General features: G+C 33.6%; 1 protein-coding gene across 2 annotated transcripts in view; it reads right to left on the reverse strand.

Annotated features, from left to right (window-relative positions):
• Positions 1–20,803, reverse strand: part of LOC143248484 (DENN domain-containing protein 1B-like) — a 91,836-nt gene that overhangs the window by 47,375 nt on the left and 23,658 nt on the right. For both annotated transcript variants that reach the window (XM_076496890.1, XM_076496891.1), the window contains 3 exons: positions 16,492–16,561; positions 10,084–10,179; positions 8,463–8,516 (listed from right to left, as the gene is read on the reverse strand). In XM_076496890.1, the coding sequence (XP_076353005.1) occupies positions 8,463–8,516; positions 10,084–10,179; positions 16,492–16,561 (220 nt within the window). The remainder of the gene's footprint in view (positions 1–8,462; positions 8,517–10,083; positions 10,180–16,491; positions 16,562–20,803) is intronic.

Raw genomic sequence — 20,803 nt, forward strand, 5'->3', positions numbered from 1 at the left:
CTCATAATACCAATTTTATTGATCTTCAGTCAGCTCATGCGAAACCCACTTATCCAACTTTTTCATCTTTTCAATCACACTCATACTCTTGGCAGTGCTTGATTTGCTTGTGCTTAGCTTTTCTGCAAGCTCACTACTATTGTGCTTGGGTCTGTCTCAACTGTTTCCTTTAATGTATTTTAATCTAAAGATGAATTACTTTCATGACCTTCATGGTCTTCAAGACTTTCATCTACACATGAAAACCTTTGGAACCAATGCTAAACTGTACATTCAGTAACAGATCCATAACCAAATGCCTGGTTGATGTTCGTGTAGTTTTGTAGCTTTTTGTCCAAGTTTGAAATCGTAAAAGAAAATTAGATGAAAGTCCTTCTTGTTGATGCTGCCTTGGAGGTTGTAAAACTTACTCTGAGTAGAGTTGAAACAGCAGACAATTAAGACACCTTGTAAGTGACAAATGTTGGATTAAACCAACCAATCAATGATAAGTTACTCAATATTCAGTTTCTAAATGTTATTGTGAGAATTTTGACATTTAGTTCTGGACAACCTAATAATAAATTGTATTTTTTGCTCAAAATAAAAATCACATGAAGGTGAGCTATTCGGAATTCAAGTGTAAATAACTACATTAAATAACAAATTATTTATCAAAATAGCAGAAAAATAATAATTAAATATTCTTCTGAAACTACACACTTTTATGAAAATTCATGAGAAATCTCATCCAGTAGTTTAATTTCATCAAAATAATTTTAAAAGAGTTATGTACCCCACTTACAAAACATGTAGAATATCGTGATATGGTTAAAAGTTATAGTTTGAACACTACAAGATCAGTCAAAATGAGTGAGCCCATATGGAGAGAGCTAATAATTCTCTAATATAAATTTTAATGAACAAGTCAAAGAATACACAGATTTTTTTTGTTACCAGTTTTTATAAAAGAACCTTAGTTTCCACAAAAGTTGGAAGGTTTTAAGAAAATGCCTTTTTCAGATTAGCAATAAGTTTGCTAGATTTGTCAATTTTTTGTCTTTAATGCTTTCACTCCTGCTCTGCTCCTGTAGGTTAAAGTGCACGTGTCACGATGTTTTGAGTGTTATTTTCAATATTTTTATTAAATAACATTTTTACCACTTAAAATAACAAGGTTGGCATCAAAACATAGTCTATAATCTTAATTTTAAGATTTTATATGTTTTTATTTACTAATTTAAAAGGAAATATAAATAAAAAATGTTAAGTATCAGTTTTTGTTACATGACACATCCACTTGTCTCATTGTTCAGTTTCTATTTTATTATGCCCACCATACAACACATACAAGTATCTAATAAATTAGAAACTTAAATTTGAGATATAAACAAGCTAAATATGAAATAAGAAGCTCTCACATCTGAGATATCAATATATTTAGCAAATCTATTAGAGTAAATCCACCCTTCAAACCATTCATTTGAAAGTTCTTAACTAGTAACATTTATTAAGTAGCTCAAGTGTGTGACCAACAGAAAGATAATTTTCTCCTCTACGTAATTCTGACAGTTGTTTATAAGTGACTTGAAGATGAAAGAAAGAATTTTACTGAAACTGCAGATGCACAATCAACAAGTCGTTTCTCTGAATAGGAATGGAATTTTTTCAACCCACATATACTTTACTTAAAGACCCAGGTAAATTACAGGGATTTTGAAGATACTAATACTGTAATTTGATGTTATTTTATTTTTCTAAAGTTAATGTATGAAGCCTACAGACCCTACCCACAAGTCTAGACAAGGTTTAGTGATAGTACGTATGCTTGAGTGAAAAATTTTGTAACATGGGTATGTACCCAAAATCAATGTTTTTCAATGTATTTCTCATTCACTTTTTATATTTTAAGAAATATAACTAAAATGTAAACATAAATGAGTAAACAGTAATATTTATACACATAATAATATATTTAATATAATATATTTATACACATAATAATATATTTAATATAATATATTTTTATAGGCCAATACTTAGTTAGGCCTACTTCATTTGTCTTATTCTGTCTAAACTGAGGTAAATTTAAAACCACATTATACCATATTTGAAACTTGACAACTTTAAAAAAAGAGGGTAGTAAACTTTATAAGATAAAATTTGGCAGATATTAGACTGAAACACCTGCAATAAAAAACAATCAGAACCTACAATTTTTATTGGACCAGAGCATCTTTGAACCATATAATAAATGTTTTCACACACTCTAATTGTAATTTTATTACCTTTCGTGGTTTGTTTTGTAAGTGTTGTAGGAAACGTAAAATGTTTAGTCCACAAATGTGTTCTTAAAGCAAGAGCCTGTATGAACGACACTTTTCTGTTTTGGACGTGCCTTGTTGTTCTAGAGGGTGTTGTATAATGGGTACCATATAAAATGATGGTCTGTGATGTCAACTTTATTTACAATGGGTTTAACTTTAGAAGTAAAAAGTAAAATAAACACAGAAAATTTATGGGACATGTTTAACAACTGAAACTCTCAGGGTACGTACTTTGAAACCTCATGATAAAGACATTCTAAAGGCTATACAAGTGAAACATGAAATTCTTAAGACAAAGAAAAGTATTTTTAATCTCAGAATGAAAATCACTTTGCTCTCATATTAGTTAACTATAATCAACAATTTCACAAATAAATATTAATAAAAAATGTTTCACTAAAAATCTGACTCCTTGTGTGCAAAAGTGTTGTAATGTTAACTAAAAGTCTACCAAATGTTGTCAAAATACACTTAATATATTAGAAGTTACTAGTCAGTAAACTGTAACAAGTACAATTGGTTATGTGTTTGATCCGATGGGCCTAGGCAGTGTAAGTAAAGTTAACAGATATCTTCTTAAAGCTTAATTATAGTTTATTCCATATACTGTGATTCTATTGCTCATGGTCTTTCTAAACAATTTGTGGTCTTGATCATTCATTCAGATAGCAGCAAAAAATAAACAACCATTTTATTATTTGGAATTTATTAACCTCAAAGCCAGCCCTTATTATTCATCTAGTAATCAAGCCTTTCCTTAAACCAGGTTTCAATATATCCTAGGTGCAAGTTGCCATGACAACTAAAAATTATCATGGTACCTAGTATTTTATTCAATTTGTGCATATAGCTGTGCTAAAAATAACTCAAATCTAGAATAGTTGTTTTGTGCATGTGGCTGTGCCAAAACGAACTTGAATCTAGAACAGCTGTGGAATCTTGGAAATTCAAAACTATTTTCAAGTTCTACAAGTCCTAAAGCAAACTTTGTTCCTCGAATTTTAATAGCAGATTCAGCAATTCATGTTTTTTTAGGAATGAAACACTACAGTTGCACAACATATTGCTAATTTTATGACATTTTGTTTTCTCGTTTGTCTAAATTCAAACCATCAGTGCACATGTTGAGACTCAAACAGCATCAAAGGCAGTTAGTTCAGGCAATACTATCAAGTGGTTGTTAATATTATGTGATTGCAGCATGCACTCATTCATCCAAGGAAAGCTGGAAATCATGGAGAGCAAAAGCAGCTGATAATCAAGACATTAATGTGTTTCATTAGTTAACACACTGTTTGATCCTGTTTCTTCTTTTAAATTATAATTTTTTTCACTGTCATTTCATCACATCATCATGAGAAGTTATAAAAATCGTCATAATCATAAAGGCCAACTGTCCATTGATTAATCAGTCTGTCATATTCAATTCATAAATTTGTTTGTTAAGAGTCCAATCTCCCATTTTATCCCATAATTTTTTTTATCTATTTTAGTTGAATCAAACTATTAACATAAATACTTCCTACATCTGACACATTTTCTGCTATAGACATGGAAGTACATTCACACCCTATACGACAAATAGGTCAAACATTAGTACAAATATATGCATGTGAGTTACTTCAAAAAAGAATTATTAAAACAGACTAAAGATGCCAGTTATCTGGAAGGAAGAGGTCAATACATAATCTGAACATGTATCTGTGGTTAAAGGATGTCCACTGTACAGCATAGAACAGTGGAAAACAACTGAAGTTGAGTGAATCTTTCAAAAATCTTAATGTGTATTTTGTGTGCTATTGTATACTATGCTTTTAATCACTAAATCAAATAGAGTTAACCAAGTTACAAATATTTTGCATTTCTGTCTTACCAACTAAAAATAAAATAGGCAAGGCTAAGCTTCAACTATACAACATACAGTTTGAACACATGCAACATCCTGCCTGTGAAAACCCCAGACATCATATAACATACACAGCACATATCATGCAACACCTGAACTTTTGGAACCAAAATTAATTTCTAGGGTCAATTTCTCCAAAATGTAAATCATTGTCTATAATTGTAATGGCACAATTATTTTAAGAACATATAAGGAAAGAAAAACTGCAGATGATAAAGGCTTATGAATAACAGAGGAACTAGTGTATCTGAAAACATTTGTCAAAGTTTGCCTTAAACTCGCTGCCGCATTTGAAAACAATCAATTACAAAGGCCAATCGTTCAGTTGGAAAAATAAAACTGTCCTAACTGAACATGACTCCTACCCTGCCAAAATTTACACTTAACACTCCTACGAAAAGTGAGGCCTAATAGGCCCCAGAGCAACTTGAAAGGTTATTAATATTAGGCTAATAATTTTGTATTTAAATGAAATTGCCATTTAAATCCATTAATGAATGGATTAACAAGATTCCCACTGTCCCTATCTACTATCTAGCGAAACCACAGCCAGGGGAACGGGCTTGGAGAAATCAGGACTAGAAACGTCTTTTCGTAGGAGTGTTAAAACTCACCTAGTGCCACTATTCTCACCACAAAGTATAAAAAAAGATGAATTCCAATGACAATATCAAATACTTCAATCAGTTCCCTGCTAAATCTTTGAGATCTTAACCTCTCTTTCCATCCAACATAATAGCCCTCCTCTGAACCCTTTTTAAATGTAGCCTAACTATTGACCTGTATACAATGAAAATTATAACCTCCATATACTTGTATTACGTGTTTCTGTAGATACAACCTAAATTCTTATTTGTCTTACCACCACCAACAGCAAACTGTTTGGATGGATTAGCCCTATCATCAGAGATATCCTTTGTTGTGGTTTTAAAAGACTTACATAAAAATTTTATTAAACTATTTTTTATGTTACACTACTCAGTATAACACACAACCTTAGCTAATAATACATATCTTAATAGTATACAAGTCTTACAATCTTAATTTAATAAGACAATATTTAAAAGAAATCCTGAATTTCTACTAATGTTAAACATTTTCTCCAGGCATCTCTTAATTTTTTTTTTATCCATCACCCCTAAAATAAGTACAAAATTAAATATAAATTACTCTCTATAATGTAGTTGTTGCTGAGATATACCACATTTTTTTTTGTTTGGCTACACAGCAGTCAAATAAAAAAATAATCCCTCCTGCCATATCCACTCTTCCAGAAATTAATAGTTTTCTCTTACATTTAATTGTTTATCACCTATAACAAATAAAAAAATAATCAAGGTTTTCATATGCCAAATGACATATTGTATCACATTATGTTCTGAAAGGTTAAAAGTTAATTTCACTGAGAGTACCAATATTCATTCCTGTGGAAAAGTTAATGACTAGCTTGAATGAATTTCTTTCTAGCTCTTGTTGCATAGTTACAAAGAAAAATTCTGAGATTAGTGAATTTGTATAATTTTCGAATGCTATTAGTCTATATTGTTTGATTCATTACTTATTGAAATAAAAAGTAGGGTTAACTCTCTTCAATAATCGTGAATAAAAAACTGGTTAATTATTTTAATTCTTGTCTTCAATGTTTATAGTTTGTGTATAACTGTAAAAGTAACTAAAATGTAAAAATATAGATCTGTTTAGATTAATTAAGATTAAGTAAAATAAATAACCATTTTTTTTAGATAAAATACAGCTTCATTACTAAGCATGATAAATTACTGCGTAATTCTAAAGGACTGATATAGTAATCTATGATTTTTTATTTTCTTAAAATGTATCAGTAAAACTTAAAAAAAATTTTTGTTTCACATCCTCCAAGTGCAAAATTTGAAAATGTTTAGCAGCAAATAAGTACAAAATTGTCATAATTAGAAGATATAAATGCCTACTACACTTATTTATTTACTGTTCTTTGTATTAAGAAAAATAAGTTTAAGAACTTATTTGTAAATAGTAATAACCTATATACATATATAATGTTTCACGACTGAAATGTGACTGTATTTTACCAAATACTAGTCCACTAAAATATAGCCAAGAAAGATCACTCTGTATAGACTGAAAGTCACTTTTATATTCTTGAATATAGTAACGAGTGCACATTTGCCACATTAGTGTAACCTTCAGTAATGTTAGCCAGGCATGACTGGAATATATATATAAATGTATATTATGACATTTAAGATATTTAGACTAAACATTTGTGTGTTCATGTTATAATTTCTAGTCATTCTAGAACGAAAAAGGCATAATTTATATTTATTTGTAATTTTTTTATGTTAGTTATGAGGTCAGCAAACATACAGACCCCACAGAGTAAGAAACAATATCCAACAAAATATAGTTTTATGTTTGAAATGTATTCAGGTTTTAAAAATCACACAAATAATATTTGAGATACTTTAATCATAACAAGAAAAATCATTTTGCACACAAACTAATCAAAACAAATACTCAATATATTCATGGATAAGTTTATTTTATATATATACTTCACTAAAACGTATGATATTTTGTATATGAAAGACTTATACGAGGTCTGTTAAAAAAATACGTGGACTGTTTCAATTGCGCGGCTCCAGTTGGTTCCAGGGGAATCCGCTTGGTGTCGTTAGGTTCGCACAGATCAGCTGATTACGACGCCATTTCCCGATTGCAGATATCTTCATTTGTGTATTAGCTATGCAGTTTTAAGTGAAGTGCGAATTTTTCGTTTGGCGGATTTGAGAATGAACGACCTGAAAGAGCAATGACTTGCTGTGAAATTTTGTGTTAAACTTGGAAAATCTGCAACTGAAACTTTTGCTATGCTTAACACGGCTTACGGTGATGTTGCTATGAAGCGTACGGCATGTTTCAAGTGGCATGAACGTTTTAAGGATGGTCGACAGTCCATTAAAGATGGACGTCCTTCCACGTCAACTGACGAGCCACACGTCGACAAAATCAACACCCTGGTGTGGGCAAATCGACGTCTGACTGTCAGGGAGCTTGCTGAAGAGTGTGGGATATCAGTTGGATCTTGTTACGAGATTTTGACCGAAACATTGAAGATGCACCTCGTTGCTGCGAAATTCGACCCTCAGAACTCGTGAGTTTTTGGCCAAACGCTTGATCACTGTTCTTCCCCACCCCCCCTACTCACTTGACCTTGCTCCTTGCGATTTTTTCTTGTTCCCCAAACTCAAAAGACCCTTGAAAGGAGGAAGATTTGAGACGATTCCCGAGATTAAGGCAAATGCGACGAAAGAGTTGGAGGACATTACAAAAGAAACGTACCAGGACTGTTTCAACAAGTGGAAACACCGTTGGGATAAGTGTGTGCATTGGGGAGGAGAGTACCTTGAAGGGGTCCCAGACTTGTAACTTCTAAATAAAGTACATTTTGTTATATGACGTCAGTCCGCGTATTTTTTGAACAGCCCTCGTAATGTTAATTGAAATAATACCAAATTTATAATACTATATTAAAAGTTAGCAGTGTTAAATATATAAAGATTTTAAAGAAGTACAAAGGGGTCACGTGATTAGTCATATTGACCAAGTCTGTGTTGAGAGTTAAGAGACTGATCAAACACTACAGCACTAAATCCTTCTTTTCCATAACACTGTTATGATTATTCCCACCCAAAGCATACCTATAATTCAAATGATGATTACCATTTATTCATCCAACTCACTAAATGATCTAACACCTTTTGTAAATCAGCAGCATCCTCTTCACAGCTAACATCCAAGTTCTTAATATCACCAGCAATTTAAGTAATTAGACTCTTTGTGTTATTAATGTAAATGAAAAACATAGAAGGTCCTAATACTGAACCCTGAGGTGTTTCACTTATGACGCTAATCCTGTTTAATTGAACTCCTTTTATAACATTCTTTCTTCTTCCATCTTGTATCCAAGTTAGCTATATTATCCCACACATCTACAGATATTGTTTTCTACAAGCCTTTTATGCGGCACCTTGTCAAATGTTTTCTAAAAATCCAGATACACCAAATCTACACCCTTAATCTCATTTACATAAGCAGTAACCTTTCTAAAGAAAAGTAAGAAAATATATAATTAGTTTATTACAACAATTCTGAATAGCATAATGTGCAAAACAAAAGTTTTTAATGTTGTCTAGTAATGTGGTAAAACTGTCAAGCTCATTTTGTAGACAACAACAATAGTATAATCTTACATTTCCTGGAACACTGGGCAACTTGTGATGGTCTGGACATTGGGTGACAAATTTCTGTACAAACAAATGGTAATTTATCAGAAAATAACTTAAAGTAAATCACATTTTCATTTCTAATGAGCTATACAGCTTTAAATGTTACTGGTAATAACATCAGATATTTTTTATATATATTAAATTATTGTTTCATTTATTAAATTTGAAATTTGTATGTAAACACTATGGAACTTGGAACAAGGTTTCTAACTCTTCTCATGTGAGGTTGGACATAAGAGTAAATACTGCAGTTAGTGAATTTTAAACACAAACATATAACATTCTGAATATTATTAACTCTAATTACTAATTTAATTTGGTAACTTAATCTAGTCATTACCTAAAAAAGCTAACAAATTTCTCTGGTAATGTTATTATGTCTATTAAGATCATCACAAAAGCTGTTTTTACAAAGAGCTGGAACAAATCTCTGAGATTTTTTTAATGTTTCCTGTGCTTAGGAAACTTTGTGTAGCTTCTTTGTTTTATTACATCACAGAAACTCTATCTAGCTTGTTTATTACACCACAGAAACTCTATTTAGCTTGTTTATTACATTACAGAAACCATCTAGCTTGTTTATTACATTACAGAAACCCTATTTAGTTTGTTTATTACCTTACAGAAACTATCTAGCTTGTTTATTACATTACAGAAACTATCTACCTTGTTTATTACATTACAGAAACTATCTAGCTTGTTTATTACATCACAGAAACTCTATTTAGCTTGTTTATTACATTACAGAAACTATCTACCTTGTTTATTACATTACAGAAACTCTATTTAGCTTGTTTATTACACCACAGAAACTCTAGTTAGCTTGTTTATTACATTACAGAAACTATCTAGCTTGTTTATTACATTACAGAAACTATCTAGCTTGTTTATTACATCACAGAAACTATCTAGCTTGTTTATTACATCACAGAAACTATCTAGCTTGTTTATTACATCACAGAAACTATCTAGCTTGTTTATTACATCACAGAAACACTATCTAGCTTGTTCATTACACCACAGAAACTCTATTTAGCTTGTTTATTACATTACAGAAACTCTATTTAGCTTGTTTATTACACCACAGAAACTCTATTTAGCTTGTTTATTACATCACAGAAACTCTATCTAGCTTGTTTATTACATCACAGAAACTCTATTTAGCTTGTTTATTACATCACAGAAACTCTATTTAGCTTGTTTATTACATCACAGAAACTCTATTTAGCTTGTTTATTACATCACAGAAACTCTATTTAGCTTGTTTATTACATCACAGAAACTCTATTTAGCTTGTTTATTACATCACAGAAACTCTATTTAGCTTGTTTATTACAATACAGAAACTCTATTTAGCTTGTTTATTACAATACAGAAACTTTGTCTAACGTGTTTACTTTATTACATTACTCTTATCTATCTGTGGGTCATTCTGTTTCAAATCAGTTCCTAACCTTTTAGGACAAAAATTACAAAAGATATTTAGAAATGCATTTTAGGTTTGTTTAAAATTGTCTTTCTAACAACCAAGTTTGTTAAAAGTGAAAATAAACATAAAACATATGCAATGAAAGTTGACACATACTTTTGTTCCATCATTGTAAACAACATGAAGTTGATAACCAGGCTCAGGAACTGTAAGATGATACAGAGCTTCAAGGAATCGCCATAAATCTCCAGCCTATGATAATAATTGAAATTATTCACATCAGTTGACTGAGAAAGAAATATTACATTAAGTTAATTAAGATCAAATTTTAATGTCTAACTTCAGTTTGATTACAAAAAAACATTCACCAAAATTTCATTCATTATTAACAATTTTACCTTTTGTCTCCAACGTCAATAATATCTTATCTCTAGAATCAGAATACAATTACACTAAATAACTATTAAGCAATCTCCGACTGTTCCACACTCATTGAGGTCAATTCACACTGATCAAGAATACATTTATATACATATAAAAGTTGTAATCTTCCAAAATGAAAATGTATTTTGATAGGTACTTTCCTCTACTCACAAGAATAACTTTTCTTATTTTGTGCTGCCCTCTATTTACATACTTTTTTGAACACATGCTACAAGCCTTCAAACTCTCCCTCTGTTGGAATCCAATGTTCCAGCACTTCCATCATGTAAATATTTATCTGTTACCTTTCCAACAATAGGAGAGCATTACTATTGTGTGATGCATGTGACTCCCTCTATGCACCACCATCAAATTACCAGTTCAAAGTTTGGCAGATGTCAGCACTGGAAGATAGTGGGGAAGAAAGGTAGGAGGTGTCAGAAGAGGAAAGTATTAATCAGAAATACATTTTCATTTATAAAAAAATTTTAACCTCCAATACAGTACTCTCCTTCCACTCAAAATATTAGCTTGAATCCCATATTGAATTGGAGGAAGGACCAGTGTGAGAAAAGCACAGGTATATTTCCCAGAAGTATCTGAAGAACACTACTTAATTGAAAGGAACAGATCACAGAAGATCTGGTGGAGAGGCACTGTACCTCATCTGAGCCAGATAACTCTTACCACAAAAAGTAATAAAGTCACAAGGACCAGACATGGCAGAATAAGAAGAGAGCACATCCATGTGGGAAAGGATGGTGCAAAGAGACCTAAAAGAAGTAGAATCACTTAATCCCAAGATGGAAGGGATGTGCCCCAAGATGTAGTATGTTTAGGGTGTGACAGACTGCATTTCACAAGTCAACTACATCCTAAACCTCATTCACTGGGTATCCTAATGAGCACAGAATGAGGACCTCTACCATCTTTACCTCAAATCCTAGAGCCCAGAGAAAATCTATCAGAAGACTCCAGGAACACACAGGGTTGCCTAATGCCAGGGACCTGGGAATGTGTCATCCGGAATTGAAAGGAAGTCCATCTCTTTGCATTTGACCCCCACAATCATGAACAAGTCCAAAATAACCTAGATCATCAACAACTTCATAACGAAGAAAAACCCACAGCAGAAGTGGAAACGTGCGACCTTCTGTAACCCATTACACAGAAAGCAATCAAAAGAAGAAGATGGGCAACCTGAAACCTGTGTGAGAACTTAGGTGATTGGTTCACTAAATCTCCAAAACCTCACTCGCTAAGTACAGACATGCACATGAGGGTAGAAGGAGGACATCCAACTGAAAGTGGAAGCTGCATTTGGGCGCCTCAACTTTATGAAAAGTACCCCTCTGGAAGATACTGTAACTCCCTCTACACCAGCAGAACACCACTGCCTTATTCTTAACTTAATGTTTATAAGTATCTTTGTGGAACTGGTAAAGACTCTATCCTCCACTGAAATAAAAGGGGGAAGGTGTGTTGTGGAGTCCGGTGGAAGTGCAACACCAGAAAGCGGAATAAATGATCACAAAACCCTACTTTCAAATTAAAATGGATCACACTGATTTATTCAATCTAGATATTGCACGGATGGGCATCAGTCATCTTCTGCTCTATCCATGCTGTCCATTGGCAGTGAAGTCCAGGACAGGCACATGAAGATGCAAATATCACAATAAATTTATACTCAAGCGAGTTTATGAAACACTCAAGAGTGAGTATACACAGCCATGGAAATATAGGAATCAAGATGGCCTACAGTGCAGATTTGATGAAAGGATGCCTGCAAATGGTTATACCATCAAAATGGAACCCATTCAGAGTACAGACAATATCTGGTTAGGCACTACTTGCCACAAAGTGGGATCCAAAGTGAAGCTAAAGCAGGAGGTCCCTGAAAGAAAATAAAGCATTAGTAAAGCCATATTTCATATTACAGCTATGCTGTAGTTAGGAAAAGAGCCACAAATGGTAGATGATACACCTAGGCAGTAGAAACTGTGAAGTGGTGTAGATAGTGGGAGATGAACATGTGCAAAGTTTCCCACGTGCCCTATAGTAGAATCTTCTCTGTAGCTGCTGATGATGAGAGGCAAGAGAGAGAGAGAAAGGTGATGTAGTTGATGCAAAAAAATGTGAAAAAGAACATGTCAGGAAAAAACAAGGAGGAATAAGCCACTTGAATCAAACATCAAACCCAAGTGATTAGGCTAACAAGGGAAAGACCATGGGATGAGGAAGGTTGCAAAGGGAGAAACAGGAGGTAATGAGGTTGCCTAAAAGAAGCTACATAAGCAATATAACAATAAAGGGCTAAGGCAGGACAAAGGATTTGTTCTGGAACAGGAGAAGGGCAGAAATGAGAAAATGAAAATAAGCAGACAGGAGACCTGAACATCATGAGTCCCAGAGGCTGTAGGAAGGAAAGCACAATTTGGAAGAAGAATGAGCAGTACAAGGACCTGGTAACATTGAGGGAGAAATTATCTAGCTTATGATGACTGCAAGCCAGGAGGAGGAAGAAATATGCCATCAAAGAGAGATGAACCACAGAACACAAAAACATGAGCAAGGTAAGAGCAGAAAAAACAACTATTATGTTCCAGACTGGGAGAGACAAATGCTTTTGTAGCTGATAGAGCTGAAAGGAATAGATTAACATGGAAAAGACAAGGGACAGGGGAAGCAAGGACCATACATACATAAGAAAAACAAAAGGTATGGGATAATGCTACCTGACATCTGAAACTAAAACCAAAGAATCCCTGTCAATGAGCCACAGGAGACAACTGTAGAGTAATCATTGGGAAAGAAGTCCAGAAACCCTCAGTCAATGCCCAAGAGCAATAAATGTTCCAGTTGTGTACACAGATGTCCAAAGAAGGGTGAATGGCACAGGCTATATGTGAAGCTATTATACAAGATAAACCAGAAAATCTAGCCAAGGACCTGACAAAAGCTAAGTCAGAAGATGGAGGATAGATAACACATAATAGAGCACTAGTGACTGAGTTGATGGAGCAGGTTCAAATGGAAGGAAGAGGAAGGAAAGAGATCACTTGCAGTTGGAAGAACTAAGAAAATAAAGGTCCCGCCAGTCAGGAAAAAGCAACTAGAATGACCACAAATGGAGAAGCATGGATAAAAAAAACCACCCAAAGAAATAACTGGATGGAAAGGAAAAAATAAAGAAATAGATGAGACCAAACATAGCCGAAGGCATCGACAGTCAAGGATGGACGATGCAAAAACATGGACCAAAACCACGGTAATTGGAGTTGATGGCAATGACATCAATAGGGGGCATACCCAAATGCAGAAAGAGTCATAGAAAAACAGCAGAATGCAGGGACCACACCTGGGATAAATAAGACCCAGATAGAAAAGATAACTGACCAAGACAGGGAAAGTAGCCATGACATGACACACCATCAAATGAACTTGATGTGTGTGGGTAAAAGAAAGAAGATCCACAGCGCAAAATCACAGTGAAAGAGATCTTGTGCCCTAAGGTTGATCAACAGAAGCCACATGGTAGAAATGTGAGAATGTATTTTAACCTGCAGGAGGCTGAGTAGAAAAACAAATGATCCAAAGCATGATGGACAGCCAGCAGTATGAGAACACTGATGTGAAATCAGGAAATCAAAATTATAGTCAGCATCTGCAACCGTAAAAAAGGTTCATAAAGTACAGGAAGAAAAAGCCATGAACAGGAGATAATGTGCATTCCATTTACTGGTTCATCTCCCTATGAAAAAAAAGCCACAAAATCCTCTGAGGGATCACCCATGCCTGTTGCCAAAAGTGTGGGGACAAATGAGCGATATGGACCCAACGTTCTAACAGAAACTTTGGAATTCATGTGTGGTACAAAACCAGCAAAAAATATACGATAAACATGGGTAAAATCAAACACTCTAAAGAAAATTTGAAATTAAATAAATCAAAGTTGAACAAAGTCAATTTGAACAAAATGAATGTGAAAAACATTAAAGACGGTTAAACTACTTCTAGGGTAATAACTGTTCTAAAGATAGACCTCTGCACTCAAGCACTATCAAACGAAAAGTAACAGCATTGAGCAGGTGCACAGAGGAAGTCACATGTATAATGTGATAGTAGTGCTTTCCTATTGGTGGAGAGATGAAGCACAGATATTTATACAACCGACATGTTAGAGCTTTGAATTCCAATAAAGGGAGGGTTGAAGGTTTTTGGCATGTGTTCAAAAATAGTTCACAAATAGAGGGCAGCACAATACAAGAAAAGTTAATCTTGTGAGTAGAGGGAGATTATAATATCATAAATATGTATTTAAGTCCTATTACAATTAAAAAAAACATAGCATTCAAAACTGGCTCTTCATGTGGGAGTTCATCAACATATAACCTATTTGTGATGGCAAGAAACCCACTTGAAGTAAAAATGTATCTCAGGACAAGTGGTATGGGTACCAACACTTATAAGTAGAGAACTATGTTTCAACCTTTTTAGGCCATCTTTGTTAACCTGAAGATGACCTAAAAAGGTTGAAACGTTATTCCCTGCTTTATTAGTAAAAGTGTTAATACCCATACTAGCCATCCTCAGATACAAAATGTAGCCTAAGTTTTAATGGGTGGCTTTTCTAAAAATCAAGAAAACATAGCTGGCCAAATGGTTAGATAATGTCTCCTTTAGTTTAAAAACAACAATTGTATGTTCTACCACAGTATTTTTAAAAAGATTCTATGAAGGTTTTAAAATGCTTGTAAACCTAAAAGGACACATGGTTTGGCTGTCATGTCAATTCCAGAGGTAAGACGAGAGACAATTCTAAAACATTCTTCTTTCTATACAGAAAATGATGCATCAACACAACATAAGTTTGGAAAATTATCTCTACGATACCAAGAAAACAATAAAATGGAACCAATATAAAAGCAGGCTTCTAATTACAACTATTAACAAAATGGTCCTTCCTGAGAGAGGGCAAGAATTTGGAATTATGAGAAAGTGAAAAAAGAATTGAAGCAGCAGTGTTCTGTTGATTGGCATCTTTAGGTCAGTAGAAAGAATAAAACTTTTTGAGTGCACATGCAAGAAATAATCTACTGACAACTTAACCTAGCTTGGATAAACTTTCCTAGCACAAACCTAAAACTCACACTGCTCAAAATAATAATGCTATAAGTATGATTGCATGAACATACAAGGAATGACCCACACATCTCAAAATTAAAATTTCTTTTTTTCCCCATCTGCCTGATACATGACAAATTTTAAATCCATTATTTCGGGTGTTTACTAAGTGGGTAGGACTGACAAATGGAAAACAGGAATGATACTAGCAACACAAGCTTTAATAGTACAGTAATTAATGCATATTAAAGTATCAACAAATGATCTATTCTTTGTTCACATTTATGTCAGACTGATATCAGAGAAGAGTTTAAAAATAAAACAGTGATCCAAAACTGTTAATGCAAGATTTATAAATACAGTTATGGGTAAAGAATACATAATTACCATTGTTAAGCAAAAAGCTACACAATGGACTATCTGTCCTCTACCCACAACAGGTATCAAACTGTTAGCATTGTAAGTCCTCAGATTTACCTCTGAGCCACCAGTGGCCTCATTGTAAAGTGTTTGTTTGTTCTGAATTTCGCACAAAGCTACATGAGAGCTATCTCCGCTAGCCATCCCTAATTTAGCAGTGTAAGACTAGAGTGAATACAGTTAGTCATCACCATCCACTGCCATTGTAAAGTGACAAACATATCTATGTGTAATGGAGGTTTCAGGGAAAAATATATTTTAACAAAATGTTAATCTAAGTCTATATACAAACATTGATCAAAACAAACTGGTAGTGAATGAAGTTCCCAAGTAGAAGGCACAGAAAGTTTACAAAACAGTGATTAAAAGAATGGCAGAAAAAGAGGAACACTTAACAGCAAGTGTAGTAACAACTGTATTTATTTATTTATTTCACATGAGCAATATTTGTAACCATGTATATGTTCATAAATTCAAAACACTTTTCATGTGTGGAGTACACCTCAAAAATATAAAAAAATTAACTTCATATATTAGATATCCATGATTCATTTTACAAACTTGACAAGAAGATTTAACAAAGATAACAGTTACTTCTTCTCTGTTTGCTAGATCCACAATGTTATTCAAAACTGCATAAAACGTTTCATGCCAAGGTAGAGCACTGAGAGAGAGAAATAAAAGTACACAATTTAAAAACCATGAATTTAATACATACTTACTAATATTATCCACAACTTATACTGCATATTTGTGTGCCAGTTGCTTAGTAAGGACACATTATGAAATAACCTTAACTAAAAAGCATGATTTCAGTGTAAAATAAAATTTGAGGTTCTCTTGAAGTTCTATAATGTTTAGATACTTGATAAACTGCTGAGCATTAGTCTAAATATTCATTATGACTAGAAATGATTTTGTAACAATGGTAAGCAACCATATTAACCACCTGATCATGCTTACTCTCAATATAAACTGTTTAAATAAGAAAGTTAATTCTACAGACTTTGGAAATTTCATCTATAAGTATGTTAGGTGAAAATTTTACAAGTTACAAAAGAAAAACTTGAAGCTATATGTGAAAAACTGTCAATTATTCAGGCATTATTCTTCATTTCTTGAAATGACTTTGTTGCAATGTTTTGTTGATCAGTAAAAAAACAGAAAAACATCAGTTATTAGTTGAAAGTACAAAAAATTAATAGCTATATAAGATAAAATAGAAACAAATAAGAGAGGATAATGAAGTGAATATTATTGGACAATAATTTACAATAAATCTTTCAACTATGATCTTAAAACAGTTTATTACCTTACCATTAGGGATAATAAAAAGACACTGGAAAACTGATCATATTTAGACTTGAAATAGTACATAATTTACATTTAAAAGATGTATGATTATAATATTTTATAATCTTATGGGAATTACAGAATTCAGTATCTAGAATCACCAAAAATCTATAAGTACGCAATATTCAAAAACTATACTTATTGTAAAATGGATATATCAGGTCATCCCATAAGTAATGTCTGAAAATTTAATACAAAAAGTACATCATCAATTCTGTCTATGTAGAAGACTTTAATGACTATAATATGTAGAAGAACATGTATAAAAATGTTCAGACAAATAAAAGAAACTAACCCAACTCCACTTTTTCAGATCATTAATCAAGTAAACCCTTATTAACATGGATGTGGCTGAGGAGCCCATTAGGCATATAATGCTTTATGAGTTTAAAAAAGGCAATAGTGCAGCAGAAACTACATGAAACATTCAAGGTGTTTATGGTTCGGAGTCTCTCAATGAAAGAAAATGTTGAAGGTGGTTTCAGAAGTTCAGATCAGGTGACTACAGCTTAAGTGATGCACCAGATTCAGGTCGTCCTGTCAAGTTTAATGATAACTTGCTGCTGGCTGTACCTGATTAAGAATGTGCTGTAACAGTTAAAGAACTAGCACAGAAGCTTAATTCAACCCATTCAACAATTTACCGTCATCTGCAATAGCTTGAAAAAGTGTCAAAACTTGAAAAAATGGATCACCCATGATTTGACAGAAGCCAATCTTAGAGCAAAAGTGGACACTTGCACTTCTGTGCTCTCTTGCGAGTGTAACTCACCTTTTTTGGACAGCTTAGTGACTGGAGATGAAAAATGGTTATTTTATAAAAATGTTATATGTCATAGACAATGGCTCATTGCAGGTAAACTAGCTAAAGAACAGTCCAAAATGGACCTCCACACTAGGAAAGTCTTGTTAAACATTTAGTGGGATATTGTTGGGTGTGATCCACTTTGAGTTCCTGCCACTCAATGTAATGATTACATCAGACTTCTATTGTCAACAGTTAGAGTGCTTGAATGTTACACTGAAAGAAAAAAAAGGAGGCCTGTTTTGATCAATCATAAAGGTGTTGTGTTACACCAGGATAATGAATTGGCCCCATACAGCAAGGATCACATCTGCAAAGACTGAAGAGCTAGACTGGGAGAAACTTTCACATCCTCCTTATTCTCTGGACCTTGCCTCATCTGATTATCATCTTTTCCAAAGTTTGCAGAACTATCTTGATGGAAAAGAGCTTGGAACATATGAAGATGTCAAAACTACTCTCTCTACATTCTTTCCTTCCAAACCCCAAGAATTTTCTAGAAGTGGCATTCAGAAGCTTGTGAATCGTTGGCAGGAAGTAATTAATCATAATGGAACATACATTATTGATTAAATAACATTAAAATAGTTTGAAATCCTCTCTCTTTTTCTGAACTTAAAATCAGACATTACTTATAGGATGACCTGATACATATAACATGTGTAAATAAATAACATACATTAATATTTTTGATATTTCAAAACTAAAATATTAATGAATTCAATCATCTGGAGTTGTTTGAGAAATATCAGATAAATGAGGTTTTGCTGTATTCATGTTATTCTGAGTCTTAATTTATGACAAAAATGCCAAGAAATTTACCAGATATAATATACCTGGATTTCTGTTTTCAAATTGTCTCTCTAGATTTAGCACTACCAAGCAGATGGCACCTTTCAAAACACCAACAAAAGAACAAATCGTGTAGTATTTGTTGTAAATATTTTCTTAATGTTAAAATGTTCCTAAACTAACAATGTATTTTGAATAAATAATTATCCCCTCTCACATATTGGCTCTTCTCAACATCTGCTGCACTTTATTATATGTGAACGTTTTGCTCACTACTACCTTTCGTGTCTCACCTACTCTCATGGTATATTACATGCAAGTAATCACAGGAGTACAACATGCTGCTCTCCTAGTATAGCTGACTTCCTCTAGATTGTACAGCAATACATCACCTCGAGATTACACACAAAAGATGCACCAAAAGTGGGAAGTGAAAAAAGAGGTAAGTACCTACTGGAATTATATTTTCACTGGAGAGAAATGGTAACTTCTGATACAATATCTTACTTCTCACATAATAGCTAGAATCCCATAGTCAACTGAAAAGGTGGAGGGACTAGTGCAAAAGATATGGAGTGTAATACCCTATTGTTAGGAAGAGAGTATTCACCATCTAAACAAACAGAACACCACTGCCCTACTCTTGACTGAGTAGGATCTGATACATGGTTCACCACATTGACAACTGGAAACTGACAAGTGGCAGGTAATTCTCATCTCCACTGGGAGATTGGGAGGAATGCAACACTGGTGGTGCAATAGGTGATCACAAAATCCTATTTCAAAAAGCAGAATAGTCTTGGTTTATTCAGCTAGGACTACAAGAATAGATAGCAATCATTACACTGTGTTACTTATGATAGTCCAAGGTATTGTCTGATGCAAGCTTCATTTATGAAGCAAGATACTGCAGGGCAGCATTCAGCTCTTATGTGAAACACCCCATCTCTTCAGTGAGCATTAGAGATCTGTAGAACCATATGGTGCAGACTCACATTTAAGTAGGCTACTTGAAAGGGAAAAATAAAAGGAAGAATTTACCCTTTCAGAGTTGATATAATATATGGAGAATGGTGACAGGCAGTAAGCAACAGCCAGATGATGTAGGAAAAGGCCTACATGCCAGCCAACAGAATTTCTTCTGATTGGTGAAGGAAATGGGTAGACAGAAAAAAAAGTGAGATGATATCTTTAGTACAAAAAAACTTGGAAGAAGTGATGAGAATCTTTGGATAATGACACATAACCAAGATGAATCAATCAGGTATCAGTGATGGGAGAAAGTATTCCATCATATGAAATTGTGGGCAACATAACAAAGCAGAGCACATACTGGACAAACAAGATTAACACAATCAGAATGGGAATAGATCAGAGATGAAGAGGAAGGAAATAAGACTAATGGTTATAACCTCTTCACACACTATTATGAACATCTTGGATAAAAAAACAACTATGATCCAAATAAAGGAGAACAAAGGTATTGTGAATACAAGAAACTTCAACAGCCAAGACATCTGACTTAAGACAGCCACAAGAGAAGACAAGTAAAAAATAATACAGGTGGTATAATGAGCCAAAGATTTGAAGGAAAGGTAAGGGCATGAAAGACCACATTAAGATTCCAATCACATAGGAGAAGAAAAAATGCCTCCAGAGTGTGATAAATGAAAAGATTTAAACAAGGGCTGCTGCCCTGAAGCCTACGATGGTGGAAATTAATTAACCACTGCCAAAGTACCAAGTAAAGAAACTAGAAAGGTGGGAAACACTAGGTGGGAGGTGAGAAACCATGGTACAAAGACCAACTCTGGAAAATACATCATTTTATTTGGAAACATTTAAAGAATATCAGACTGAGGAAGAAAGAAGAAAAACTTCCCATGTAGAGAGGCCAGATCCAGGAGACTACGCAAATCAATGTTTGATGCCAGAGTGTGGTGATGGCAGATTGAA

Source organism: Tachypleus tridentatus, chromosome 4 (assembly GCF_004210375.1).
Source record: "Tachypleus tridentatus isolate NWPU-2018 chromosome 4, ASM421037v1, whole genome shotgun sequence".
Lineage (NCBI taxonomy): Eukaryota > Metazoa > Arthropoda > Merostomata > Xiphosura > Limulidae > Tachypleus > Tachypleus tridentatus.